This window comes from Mastacembelus armatus, chromosome 11 (genome assembly GCF_900324485.2).
Source record: "Mastacembelus armatus chromosome 11, fMasArm1.2, whole genome shotgun sequence".
Lineage (NCBI taxonomy): Eukaryota > Metazoa > Chordata > Actinopteri > Synbranchiformes > Mastacembelidae > Mastacembelus > Mastacembelus armatus.
In genome coordinates, this window is record NC_046643.1 from 2,284,381 (window position 1) to 2,299,705 (window position 15,325).

General features: G+C 41.8%; 1 protein-coding gene across 2 annotated transcripts in view; it reads left to right on the forward strand.

Annotated features, from left to right (window-relative positions):
• Nucleotides 1-8,948, forward strand: part of phf14 (PHD finger protein 14) — a 94,432-nt gene extending 85,484 nt beyond the window's left edge. For both annotated transcript variants that reach the window (XM_026299796.1, XM_026299797.1), the window contains exon 18: nucleotides 7,717-8,948. In XM_026299796.1, the coding sequence (XP_026155581.1) occupies nucleotides 7,717-7,791 (75 nt within the window). In that variant the 3' untranslated portion in view covers nucleotides 7,792-8,948. The remainder of the gene's footprint in view (nucleotides 1-7,716) is intronic.
• The last annotated feature ends 6,377 nt before the right edge of the window (nucleotides 8,949-15,325 follow it).

The following is a 15,325-nucleotide window of genomic DNA, read 5'->3' on the forward strand; positions in this document are numbered from 1 at the left end:
AAAAGCAGAAAACATGGTAAGAAAATCAGTCACACTAATTAAATGCTAATTATTTTCAGTACTGTATAGACTTGATATAAAAAGCCACACTGTGTTGTATATTACAATTTCTTTATAGTGGAATTATAACCCAAATTTGATTGATTGATTAGGATGTGTGGTTCGGAAGGTGTCTTTCTGTGTGTGTGTGTGTGTGTTTTTGTCTGCACATTCAGAGGTAGCAATGAATACTATGAGCAGCAGATAAGAGGCTGAACAGCCGGATTGCTTTGTTGCCACCTAGCGCTCAGTCTGAGCTTTCCTCCTCTGGATCCCACGACAGAGGCGCTACTCAACTGCCCTTTAAAAAGCCAACCTACACTTGAATGAAAAATGTGGCATTTCATGATCATATATGTGTATGTTAGTGCCAGAGGGCCTGCCAGCCTATGAAAAGCAAGTGGGGAAAACAAACGCACCCTCCTCCTCTCTCCTGTCCCTCGTTTCCCCAGAGGGAATTGATGGAGATATCCCACAATGCCAGAGCCCATCAGCTCCTGCAGGCCTGTTGGAGGAGCAGCGTCGGCTTCTTTGCTCTCGACAAAGTAAATGTCTCTAGCAGGAGCCATTGATGCAAAACACAGGTCCGCACTTCAACCTCTGTAGTCCACAGTGAGAGAACAAGAGAGAGCAGAACACAGTTGCTTTAGGTTCCCCTGTAGCAACGGATTGCATGTAATAGTTTAGACAGGAAAAAAATATATTTTCTGTAATTTTCCTGCATATTTGTAGAGTAAAAGCTATATTTTTATTCAGACTTAATGTTCTTGTACAATATACTGTAATTGAACATCAACCAGAAAAGGCAGTAAAACACAAATGCAATGCAGTATTTATCTATCATAAAGTAGTTGGGTTTCTTCTGAACTTTATGGTTTTAAGTAGGGTTAATACATGTATAATTAAATGAATTAAACAAAAATTACCAGTTTAAAAACATTAGATCCAAGGCTGATATAAATATATAACCTCGGGATATAGATTTCACATATTTTGAGTACTTTTGTTTATTTGTGTGTTCTTTTTTTTAAATTGATGAAAAGTTGAAAATATGAATTTGCAATTCCAGCCTATAGTTGGTGAGTGGAGGGGTACAACTGGATGTCACCAATTACGGATACAATAGCAGGGTTATACCAGCAACAGTGAAACTGTTGCGTGCTTGTACTGTACCTGTCTGCTTTCCTCAGCCAGAGACAGGAGTGATAGGTGGCTATGGGGTTTGAGTGTCAAGCATAAAGAGCACATGAGAAATCCTGTGACGGTGACGGCCCTGAAAGGCCAGGAGGATTGGTGTCAGCCCTTTCCTCAGGGACACATCCTAAATCAGTGAGAAGAAGGCATGGGGGGCTATCTCTCTGGCTTTACAAGATAGTTAGCATCCGCTACCCCCCCCCCCCCCCCCCCCCCCCCCCCCCCCGCCCCCCTCTTGTTTTCCATTTAAGAGCTGACTGGCCCGCCAATAACGGATGGCACCACAGGTAATTGGAAAATTGGCAGGCTTGTCAGGGAGATTTGGTGGATGGCATGAGCGTATACGGTGGTGGAGTTCATGAGGTGTCACCCCAAAGCTAGATTTATGTCAGCTCTATGGACCAGCACCCGAAAGTATCCAGAGTTCAGGAAAAACTAGCTCATTTTTCTCCAGGAGAGACAGCATATTCAGACTGTTTCAGACAAGGTTCCTTTTAACAAAGTGACATATGGGCTGTCCTTTGCATTAACCCTAACCTTAATTCACTGTTTCTACTTGTGCCTTAACAACTGCTGCAAACAGTTTTGTACACTCTCCGCTATCAATTACAAAATATCTTACACATGTTGAATTGACTGCTATCATGGAGACGTTCAGGTTCCATACATCATTAATTGTAATAGCTTAGGTGATCCTGTCATTGTGAAAAACTGAATTTGTCCAAAACAGTGGTTATTAATAAAATACCTGCAAAGCTCATGACGTATTCCTATCAACCTTAACTATCCTTTTAGTTCTGTTTAGCAAATGTTAATATGCTGACACACTAAACCAAGACATTGCATTATAGCAGTTAAGAATCAGCATGCTCACTTTGCCTTTATAAACAATTCAGCATGCTGACACATTTAAATACCAGCATTTTCTACAGGTAGGGACAATGATGTGCTGAAATCAATCAAGAAATGTTTATAATACTGAAAAAATTATATCTGCATCTTAGATATAGAATGTATATGGAGATGAAACCTGGCTTTACAGACCATTAGAGCCTAACTCATATCTGCTATCTTGAGGAATGTGGATTTAGGTTAGGCTACAACCTGGTAATCACACATTCTGGTGTGAAGATGTGTTTATTAACCTCCAGAGGGGTGTTAATTGTATCTGTCAGAGTTGTTTAATCATGGCTGCAGCCCTCACCACTGTCACTTTCACTTTGTCTGCTTTACTAAATCAGCTGGCTCCTGGCTTAACCCACTAGCATTCCTACTCTCTCTCACTTTGTTTCTGCTGCTTGTAAAACTCACATGCTGTATACACAGGAAAGCTGTTTTGTTATTAATAAAAGGTCAATGTTATGTTCTGCAAAACAATGCTAATATCACTGCTTTTTCCATAAAAATAAACAATTTAATGTTGGTAAATCAAGAGTACTCAGCTCATTACTCACCTTGGATGTAACATAATCAAGCTACATAAAACATTCAAACATAAAACTCATTGTATAAACATTAAAGAAACAACCTAGGACAGTGATATCTAATGGCGACCAGTAAAAATGGTAGCACCAGTAAACTGTTACCCTCTGCCTCCATTCCAAAACCAACCTCCACCCCCTGAGCATTACAGAGCCATACCACCTATTATTGTGCTACAACCAGGTTCCCTCTCATTTTCTTCCTTTTATTGTTTTTCACTAGAACATTACCTCCCCACCTCGCTGTATCCAAATGATGGCCTGTTTACTCTGATACAGTTGTAGATTGTATATGAATTCCATTTATTTTTGAATTTAGAAACCCAAGGAACATTTTGGTTTTAACAAAAGACCAATGTAAGGAATCAAGTGGAACAGAAGCTAATTAGTACAGAATGGAAATTAAGTTCTCTATTTGTAGGGTTTGCAGCTCTGTGCAGTAAGGCTTGTGGTGGTGGCTTGTGTGTTTACATCAACACAGAAAGTTGTAAGAACTCTGTGCTAGTTTCTAGCTGATCACTAGTGGAGTTTGTGATTGTTATACGTAGACCTTTTTATTTACCATGGGAATTCACCACTGTTTTTGAATTCACCACTGTTTTTGTGATCAGGCTGTACATTCCACCTAGCACAAATCCTAAGGAGACACTCTGTGAACTGTATGGGGAGATTAGCGAAATGCAGAACGCACACCCCAATGGACTGATTATTGGGGCCGGAGATTTCAACCATGCAAATCTCAAATCAGCGCTTCCTAAATTCTATCAGCATGTGGACTTTGCAGCAAGACAGGATACACGCTGGATATTGTTTATATCCGCACCCACCTCAGCTACTCAGACCATATCTCTGTTATGCTAATTCTGGCATACAGACCACTGACAGACAATCAAAACCGGTTCTGAAGCAGGTGAAAACCTGGCCAGCAGGAGCCGTCTCTACTCTTCAGGACTGTTTTGAGCATACTGACTGGGACATGTTGAGGGAGGCTGCAACTGATAGTGACTTCACCAACTTGGAGTACACGCCACACATGACGAGCTACATCAAGTGCAACAATGACATCACTGTCATCATCTCATGCTCCAATCAGAAACTGTGGATGACTGCGGAGGTGCGTGCACTTCAAAAGACCTGTGACTCCACCTTCATACCAGGGGACAAGGCAGCCCTAAGAACAGCAAGGGTCAAACTGTCACGGGCCATTAGAGAAGCAAAACATGCAATAAACTGATTTTATCGATTAACTATCACCAGACCACAGTGATGACTACCTACCAGATGCGCTGAACAGCTTCTATGCCTGATTTGAAATGCAGAATGTGACAACAAAGAAGACCACCCCTGCTCCCAGTGACCAGATGCTGTGTTTTACCATGGCTGATGTGATGAAAGTGCTACACATAGTCAGCTCATAAAAGCTTCTGGCAGAGTGCTGAGAGGATGTGCTGACCAGCTAGCAGATGTTCTTACTGACATCTCTGCCGTCGTTCCCACATGCTTCAAGGCCTCCACCATTGTTCCCATGCCAAAGGAGTCTTCTGATTCCAGCTTCAATGACTACTGCCCTGTTGCACACACACCCACATCAAGACCTGCTGTCCTCAACACTGGACCCAATGAAGTTTGCGTATTGCCCTAACCAGATGCCGCCAGTTCCACCACACTGGCCCTCACTCTGTGACAATATGGACACGTATGTTCAAATGATGTTCATAGACTTCAGCTCAGCATTCACTCACCACCTGATTGGGAAGCTGAGTCTGTTGGACCTGAATACCTACCTCTGCAACTGGATTCTGGATTTTCTGAATCTGAGACCCTTGTCAGTATGGATTGGGAACAGCACCACCACACTAAGCACTGGGGCCCTCCAGGCCTGTTTGCTCAGGCCTCTGCTGTTCACACTGCTGAGTCAAGACTGTGTAACGATACACAGCCTGCATCACATCAAGTTCACTGATGACACAACTGTCGTGGGTCTCATCAGCAAGAATGAGACCCGCACTTTGCCAGCCCTTTCCTGGCTGCTTTCCTGGTGTGGATTATCCGTGGACTGTCTCTCAGTTGTTCCCTGGACTGGTTGTATCTCTGACTGACCTGTAGCCTCCACCTGCTTCAGTCTCTGGCTGGAGTATAGCCCCTTTGGTTGGCTGTTAGTGTATTAGCCTTCACACATTGGGTGTTTTGGCTAGTGCTATGCTGTGGCTGAGATTTGATCAATAAAACCCCAGAAAACTGTCAGCAACTGTTCGACACCATCAGTCACCTTTTAAAGCCCAAAACACCCCCAAGTATCCACACCACAGAGAAGCAGTGCAATGAGTTCAGTGAATTCTTTGTTACCAAAGTAGATGCTATTCCCTCGCACTCTCCACTTCTACACCTCCTACCACCTGCTCACTGGTTTTTGAAACCAGTTTGAGTTGGTTAGTTGTTAGTTGTTACAAGTTAGTTGTTTGAGGATGACTCAGTGCAGCAGGTGGAGTGCATCATCCATAAGATGAGGTCTTCGACTTGTGTACTGGACCCCCTTCCTACAGCTCTACTAAAATCCAATATCTCTACCATAAGTCTCCTTATAACCACAGCCATAAACTGCTCACTTTGACCTGGCCACGTCCCCTCAACAGCCCTTATCAAACCACTCCTCACAAAACCCAATCCAAACCCTGAAGTCCTGAGCAACTACAGGGCAGTTTCTAATATGCCTTTTCTTTTTTCACCATCTACATGCTCCCCCTAGCCCACATCATCGTCAAGCATGGAATTTCTTTCCATTGCTATGCTGATGACATTCAGCTCTCTCAGGAGAAGACAAAGGTGTGGATGGCAAAATTTTCTACAGCTAAACAGCACAAAGACAAATTGGCACTCCACATCAACTCCAGTCCTTCCCCATTACAGGTATCTCACTTTCTGGCCATTTCATCCCCCTCTTTACTTCTGTCACAAACCTAGGGGTCAAATTTGACCCCAACCTGTCATTTGAACACCACATACAACACCTCTGTAAAACACCTCTGTTCACCTTTGTTTTATCACCTAAGAACTATTTCCAAACTCCACCCCTCCCTCTCCCTCTGTGATGCTGAGAAGCTGGTCCACACCTTTGTCTCCTCTAGGCTGGACTATTGCAATGGCCTCCTTGTTGGGATTCCTGGCAGGAGCATCCTGAAACTCCAGTATATATTTAGAACAGTGCTGCCAGGATCCTGACAAGGAGGCGTAAACACAACCATATCACCCCCCATCCTCCAGTCCCTCCACTGGCTCCTTGTCCATCAGAAGTACAAAATCTGCCTATTGACCTTTCAATATCTTCATGGCCACACTCAAGGAACTACTCACACCCCACTAAATGACCAGACAGCTTCGGTCTGCTGACACACCGCCTTTAACCCCCACAGTTGTAGAATGTTCTGCTTGAACACTTGAGGGCACCACAGACCATGCAGTCTTTTAAAAAGCATCTTAAAGTGTTTTTATCTCAAAAAGCTATTTTAGTTTGAATATATGTTTGGTTTTAATCAAGTTGTAGCACTTTGAGATTTTGTTTCAAAATGTAAAGTGCGGTACAAATAAAATGCATCATTATTATTATTATTAGAGGGTAATGTACTGGTGTAAAGCCAACAACTTGCCTCTGAACGTTGACAAAACAAAAGATGTTTGTTGACTTCAGGAAGACACAGAACGACCACTCTCCACTGAACATCAACAGCTCCCCTGTGGAGATTATCAGGAGCACCAAATTCTTTGATGTCCTCCTGGAAGAGAAATTCACCTGGTGCCTCAATACCAGCTCCTAAAACAAGAAAGCCCACTTCCTGAGAGCACTGAGGAAAACCCAGCTCCCACCATCCACCCTCACTATGTTCTACAGAGGGACTACTGAGAGCATCCTGAGCAGCTGCATCACTGTCTGGTTTGGAAACTACGCCGCCTCTGATTGAAAGATTGTACAGTGGATAGTGAGGACATTTGAGAAAATCGTCAGGGTCTGTCTTTCCTCTATCACAGACATCTACATCACACACTGCATCCGCAAAGCTACCAGCATTGTGGCTGACCACACAGACCTCACACACACTCTTTATCATCTTGTCTTCTGGAAAAAGGTACTGAAGCATTTGCGCCCTCACCCAGACTACACAGTTTCTTCCCATAAGCCATCTGACTCCTCAATAAGAGGAGACTGGACCACTATATACACACACACACACACACACACGCACACACACAAATACTAATACACTAAATTTGCACAAATAACTACTGCTAGTTCATCACCAAATGTTTACATGTACAATATTTATTATCGCAGGTCAATTTGCACTCTTACATTCAGTTCTGTGTACTGCTTGGCACTGTGTTGTCACAGCCTTATTGTTATGATGTCATTGCACTAAATGTTGTCTCAGTCTCACTTGCACACATGCACTTTAATGTAGTCCTGTGTATACACTACCAGTCAAAAAATTGAATGAGAAAGTTTGTCCAAACTTTTGACGGGTACTGTAGGTCTGTTGTCTTAGTCTTGTGTACTTTTTATGTTAATTTATGTCCTATGTAGCACCTTGGTCCTGGAAAAATGTTGTTTCGCTTCACTGTGTACTGAACTGATTATGTTTAAATGAGAATAAAAACCATTTGACTTGAATGATGACGCATTGATTGATAAAGCTGTGCCAGTTTCAATTTGATATCTGAAATTAGGGCAACTTGACAGCAAATTCCCTGGCTGTTTTATGTTGCCAATCCTCTATATGTATTCATTCATTTTTATTCATTCTACAATCAGTGTTACAGACATGGATCAGAAAGCATAATTAGTAGAGAAGAGTAGAGTTGCATTAATAAACACTTTTTACTTTTACTATTAAGTTGCTGCTCATTGTGTCAATTAATGCCAATTAAATTTTTCTTCATTATTAGTAAGGCTGAAGTCTTTCAGACTGTCTCATGTGATTTATGACATAGTGATGTGTCCTGTTTGCAGGAGGAAGAGGATGAGCAGTTGGAAGAGAATGACTCTGTTAAAGAAGAAACAGCAGAGCAGGAAATTCGAAACTGAATCTGACCAAGAGTGCATAAATACACCACTGCTCTGTGGCTAAACTTTCAATCTATCGCACATGTAACTTTCCACTCACCTCCCAAAGTTTGTAAACAGCCAGCAGTTTGCTTCCAATTTAGATCCAGTAGTTTAGCCACTAGAGGTTTGTTTTAGCAAACACTATTAAAACTGTAATACTTTTAGATTCAAACATAGAGTTTGTATTTTATATCAACAGTGCTGGACAGACTTCAGACACTCATGAATCTTCAGTAAAGCATCCAGCCACAGGGGCACACACCCACACCACCCTGCTACTTTTACAGCAGAGATATGTGTCTGACTGTTAATGCCCAGCCACCGATGTATTAATGATGCTTTCAATGCAATTTGGGTTCATAAACTTATGAGCATCAAACAGTGTGTTCACATAGAACATCCCCCAGTGTCCTGTTTACAAGATGAGCAGCCGCAGAACACTTCTTGCCTCTGAAGCATACTCATACCAGTCCGATGGCAGTGATGTGCTTTCCATCATTTTTGATTGCATTTGACTGGAGGATATTATATATTTATATATTATGCATTAATTCTTACACCACATTTAAATATCTACTTATTTTCTCACTTACTTGTTTACACTTATGTGAAGTATTGAATTTTGCTTAGACGTTCAAAAACTTTTTTATCTTTTATTTTCAAAATCTTTAAGTGCTACATACCAATATATTTTATCATTGGATTTGTAATAAAATCTTCCATGTTTAGGAAATGTGTCTACTCAGAGATTGTATGTACATACTTTGTAAAGTAGAATTAGTTTTGGGCTCTTTTTCTTCTGTTACTTAGCCAGGTGGTTGTTTGTCCCACTAGTAGTCTCTGGCACCGACTGGATCCCTAAACTCCCCAGAAATCATCACTCACATGTTAGCAAAGTTTAGCAACTGAAAATTAATTGAAACCACAAAGAGGTAGCAAAAGTGTTCTTAAGTCAAAACAACTACCATGTGCAACTTGATAATTAGATGTAATGCAAAGTTGGTTTGATTTAGTTTATATGATTGTTAACAGAAAACAGATCTTTAGAAATGACCAGAGACTACTGTCAGGCCAGACTCTCACAGTCAATCTGGAGTTATTCTTTAAAGTGCCAATAAATCTGAACTGCAAAAACATATGGCCATCACTGAAACTTACTGCACGTGTTAGTGTAATTCTTGGCATCTTGGTGTCTTATCATAGTGACACAAAATGGGCAGGTGGTAAAGGCCAGAAATATCATTTAGATATTTATTTAAATATCATTTAATATCATTAAATTTAGACATTTGTTCTTTTTTTATCTGATTGACAGCAGTTAATTGTTTTTTTTTTGTTTTTTTTTTCATTTGGTAAAATATGAAGGTACATTACTTTCACAAAGATTGATGCTAGCTTAGATCAAACAGAGACATCAAAATAATGCCTACTTGCACAAAGTCATCAAGCACAGCAAAAGTCATTTGCAGGTCATCACAAACTAGATGGAGTTGGGAGCTGCATGGCCTGGTGACTACCATAATGTTACATTTCCTCAAGTACTGCATTCCAGTTTTACACAGTTTTAATGTACACATGCTTCTCTCAATTATGTACATTGGATGCTACATTATACTTGTATAGTACCCCGCGTTTTCAACTATGATTACTAGTTAGCCAACAGATTAAGACTTTACATACAAATCATATGACTTGATGTTTTTAGATACATTAAACTAAGAAAAATGTTACTTAAACGCAGATGCAATAATGATAATATTCTATTAAATATTTATTTTACTTGATTTTCAGTTCACTTTAAAAGATGTGATAAAGCTATCCAGTAACATGCATAATAGCTGGTGTCATGCAAGTTGCAACAGCCCATCTAACAAGATTGCTACCTGTACCTGGCAAACAAGCTAGTTCAGGAAAAAATGTAACACGTACTTTTATCAAAAGCATGTTCTATTAAACTGTATGTATCCATAGTCTCAAGAGCAGCTACAATCTTTCCTGTGGAATCTATAGCCCTTAAATGTCAGCATAATCAAGATGACCCACTGTTGGTCAATGGAGAAAATTTGTGTTAGTTGAACTCCACATGAAAACACTGCAGACTGATCCATCCATTAAGAAGAGAATTCAAATGTTTTATGAGTAAACCCTCAAAAGCCATGGGTAATGAAACAGTGGCTTTCAGCAACTTATTTTCCTTTACCCTCAGCATAAAGTCCATGCCTTAAAAAATAATTTCAGTGCTGAGAGCAGCAATATCCAAAAAATGTTTAATTATGAAATAGGAACAGTGATCCTGTAATTGAGTGTCAAAAATAGTCAGTAGTAAACACGATACTGTACCCATCCACGCTGAGCAGTGATGGAGGAATATATGTGTGAGGGGGTCCTGCATATCTTTACACCCCCTCACACTGTCCTCCCCAGTGGGTTTCACAGATCTTCATATTCCATCAGCAGTCAACCTGGGACTGTCGCATTCTGACATTAAGGCATCGAGGGGTGTAATTCCAATTTGTTTTGAAAGAACTATTAATTTGCCCATTTCAAGGCCAGGCAGGAGGGAAGCCCTGTAAGACTGCTGAACCGTGAAAGACATTATCTGGAGGCCTCAGATTTTGGTGAAAAGACATGTAGAATTGATGATGGGAGGCGTTGGTGCCTGCAGACGTTTGAGCTGGGCTCCCTGCAGTCAAGCTCCCAGCATGCCATCTGAGAGCGATGTCATTAGGCGTATGATAACAGTGATGGGCACACTAATGATAGAGTGGCCCACTCTGCCACCCAGTGCCCCGCCAATCTCCCATTCACACCCGCAGCATACTAAACAGTTCCTGATGATGAGAATAGTGCACAAAGCAAGAGCGCTGCTTAACAGCCAGCTCTCACAGCAACAAAGGAATCATTGCTTGCTTTGTTGTGTCTTCACATCCATGTTACATTACTATCACAGAAAACACATCTGGCTGTAACTGTTCTGTCAAAGACTCTTGTCTAACCTGCACATTTACACACTGACATTGTGGTTTGGGTTGTTTCTAATATGTTCCTGCTCATTCCATTTTATGTTCACTTACCACTGTGCAGTTTAACAAATGTGTTTCTTTAGTTACTCCATAACTATGTTAGTCTGGTAGGCATCCTCAATTACATTCTTATACAATTTTGCTCACTTAAATGCTAGATCACTAACAATAAGACCTTTATTTAAATATATATATATATATATATATATATATATATATACAGTATGTCACAGAAGTGAGTACACCCCACACATATTTGTAAATAATTTATCATATCTTTTGATGTGACAACACTGAAGAAATGACACTTTGCTACAATGTAAAGTAGTGAGTGTACAGCTTGTATAACAGTATAAATTTGCTTTCCCCTCAAAATAACTCAACACACAGCCATTAATGTCTAAACCGCTGGCAACAAAAGTGAGTACACCCCTAAGTGAAAATGTCCAAATTGGGCCCAATTAGCCATTTTCCCTCCCCGGTGTCATGTGACTCGTTAGTGTTACAAGGTCTCAGGTGTGAATGGGGAGCAGGTGTGTTAAATTTGGTGTTATTGCTCTCAGTCTCTCATACTGGTCACTGGAAGTTCAACATGGCACCTCATGGCAGAGAACTCTCAGAGGATCTGAAAAAATGAACTGTTACTCTGCATAAAGAGGCCTAGGCTATAAGAAGATTGCCAAGACCCAGAAACTGAGCTGCAGCACGGTGGCAAAGACCATACAGCGGTTTAACAGGACAGGTTCCACTCAGAACAGGCCTCACCATGGTCGACCAAAGAAGTTGAGTGCACGTGCTCAGCGTCATATGCAGAGGTTGTCTTTGGGAAATAGACGTATGAGTGCTGCCAGCATTGCTGCAGAGGTTCAAGGGGTGGGGGGTCAGTCTGTCAGTGCTCAGACCATACGCCGCACACTGCATGAAATCGGTCTGCATGGCTGTCGTCCCAGAAGGAAGACTCTTCTAAAGATGATGCACAAGAAAGCCGGCAAACTGTTTGCTGAAGACAAGCAGACTAAGGACATGGATTACTGGAACCTGGTCCTGTGGTCTGATGAGACCAAGATAAACTTATTTGGTTCAGATGGTGTCAAGCGTGTCAGGCGGGTGAGGAGTAAAAAGAAAAGTGTGTCTTGCCTACAGTCAAGCATGGTGGTGGGAGTGTCATGGTCTGGGGCTGCATGAGTGCTGCCGACACTGGGGAGCTACAGTTCATTGAGGGAACCATGAATGCCAACATTTACTGTGACATACTGAAGCAGAGCATGATCCCCTCCCTTTGGAGACTGGGCCACAGGGCAGTATTCCAGCATGATAACAACCCCAAACACACCTACAAGATGACCACTGCCTTGCTAAAAAAGCTGAGGGTAAAGGTGATGGACTGGCCAAGCATGTCTCCAGACCTAAACCCTATTGAGCATCTGTGGGGCATCCTCAAACGGAAGGTGGAGGAGTGTGAGGTCTCTAACATCCACCAGCTCTGTGATGTCATCATGGAGGAGTGGAAGAGGATTCCAGTGGCAACCTGTGAAGCTCTGGTGAACTCCATGCACAAGAGGGTTATGGCAGTGCTGGAAAATAATGGTGGTCACACAAAATACTGACACTTTGGACCCATTTTGGACATTTTCACTTAGGGGTGTACTCACTTTTGTTGCCAGCGGTTTAGACATTAATGGCTGTGTGTTGAGTTATTTTGAGGGGACAGCAAATTTATACTGTTATACAAGCTGCACACTCACTACTTTACATTGTAGCAAAGTGTCATTTCTTCAGTGTTGTCACATGAAAAGATATAATATATTATTTACAAAAATGTGAGGGGTGTACTCACTTCTGTGACATACTGTATATACAGTGGGTACGGAAAGTATTCAGACCCCTTTAAATTTTTCACTCTTTGTGTCATTGCAGCCATTTGCCAAAATCAAAAAAGTTCATTTTATTTCTCATTCATGTACACTCAGCACCCCATCTTGACAGAAAAAAACAGAAATGTAGAATTTTTTGCAAATTTATTAAAAAAGAAAAACTGAAATATCACATGGTCATAAGTATTCAGACCCTTTGTAGACACTCATATTTAACTCACATGCTGTCCATTTCTTCTGATCCTCCTTGAGATGGTTCTGCTCCTTCATTGGAGTCCAGCTGTGTTTAATTAAACTGATTGGACTTGATTAGGAAAGGCACACACCTGTCTATAGAAGACCTTACAGCTCACAGTGCATGTCAGAGCAAATGAGAATCATGAGGTTGAAGGAACTGCCCAAGGAGCTCAGAGACAGACTTGTGGCAAGGCACAGATCTGGCCAAGGTTACAAAAGAATTTCCGCAGCACTCAAGGTTCCTAAGAGCACAGTGGCCTCCATAATCCTCAATGGAAAAAGTTTGGGACGACCAGAACTCTTCCTAGACCTGGCCGTCCAGCCAAACTGAGCAATTGTGGGAGAAGAGCCTTGGTGAGAGAGGTAAAGAAGAACCCAAAGATCACTGTGGCTGAGCTCCAGAGATGCAGTAGGGAGATGGGAGAAAGTTCCACAAAGTCAACTATCACTGCAGCCCTCCACCAGTCGGGGCTTTATGGCAGAGTGGCCCGACGGAAGCCTCTCCTCAGTGCAAGACACATGAAAGCCCGCATAGAGTTTGCCAAAAAAAACATGAAGGACTCCCAGACCATGAGAAATAAGATTCTCTGGTCTGATGAGACCAAGATTGAACTTTTTGGCGTTAATTCTAAGCGGTATGTGTGGAGAAAACCAGGCACTGCTCATCACCTGCCCAATACAATCCCTACAGTGAAACATGGTGGTGGGAGCATCATGTTGTGGGGGTGTTATCTATTGCACCTGCACTCTGTGGATGATAAGAGCAATTGTATTTGAAATCAAAACCAAAGTAGTCAGACAAATCTTTCAACACTTTGTTGGCAAACCCAGGACCATTGTCACTGCTGATCTTCTTTGGAATACCCCACTGTACAATGATGTCTCTGATCAGGGCTTTTGCTTCTGTGGATGCATCCTGTTTGGAAGAAGGAAAAACCTCTACCCACTTGCTGAACATGCAGACCATAGTCAAGCTGGCGTGTTGACAGTTCAATGAAATCAATCATCCAATGTTGAAAAGGGCCATCAGGTGGGGGATGGCTTTGCAATGGCATTCTAATGGCACCAGAGGCATTATGTGCTGCACAGATTATACATCTTCTGCAGTACTCAGCTGCATATGTTGAAAAACCTCTAGTGTACCAGTGGGTATTACATATGCACACATCCTTCCTTTGGATGCATGATCTTTACCATGAGCAAGCTTTGCATAGAGATGGAAATAAGCTTTAGGCAAACAAGGTTTGTTGTCTGGGCCAAGCCATATTCCTTTTTATAATTTTGCGCCAGAGTTTCTCCACAATTTTTTTTCAGATATACTTGCAATTGACTGCATGGTTGACAAGTCAGCCTGTAGGTTGAGTTCCTGTAAAAGAGACAGTTGAGTGAGATGAAACATCTGACCCGTCACGGCTGCAGCTCTTGCAGAGGCGTCTGCTGCTGAGTTTTCCGTAGAAATGGGATCTTAGTTAGTGTGAGCTTCACATTTCATAACTGAGATTTGTTTAGGCAACAGGATGACATCCAACAGCTGCAGCAAGAGCATGATGTGCAATAGGTGTTCCAGCTGATGTGAGGAAACCCCTCTGTCTCCAGAGACAACCATAATCATGGACAACACCAAAAGCATAACGTGAGTCAGTGTAAATGTTTACTGTTTATCTTTGGCCAATTTACAGGCTTCAGTAAGAACAATGAGTTCAGCAGCCTGTGCGGACAGATGAGAAGGTAATTTGCCACTAGAGATCACATTATGTTTTGTGACAACTGTAAACCCTACTTGATTTTTTTCTGTTTTATCATCACAGGAAGCAGAGCCATCAACAATTAACTCCATCTCTGAATTCAAGATTGGTGTGTCTGCAAGATCAGGTCTGGGAGTACAGATGGTTTCCAACACCTCAGTGCAGTTATGAGCATCTACATCATTTTCTGTGGGAAGAAGAGTTGCAGGGTTTAACACATTACACCTTTTAACAGTGATGTTAGGCATTTCAAATAAAATAGTGTGATATCTTAACCAGCGCTGTGTTGACAAGTGTGCAGTTTTCTGTGTGTGCTGTATGTGTGCAACAGCATGCGGAACCATCAATGTCAGATCAGAATAGCCAACAAAATCACGTGATGCTAGAACGGCTTTCTCTGCTGCAGTAATGGCTCTCAGACAGAGAGGAAGTCCTGTTGCTACTGGATCCAGCTTTGATGAAAACTAAGCAACAGGTGCCATGACTACTTGCATGAGGTTGACATAACACAGAAGTCATGTAACTGCCCTTCTGGTCGACAAACTGTGTGACAGTTAAGTTAGGATTAGGCAGATCCAGTGTGGAAAACATATGGGAGAAGAAGGCATCACGTGACACCAATGCCCAGTGGCTG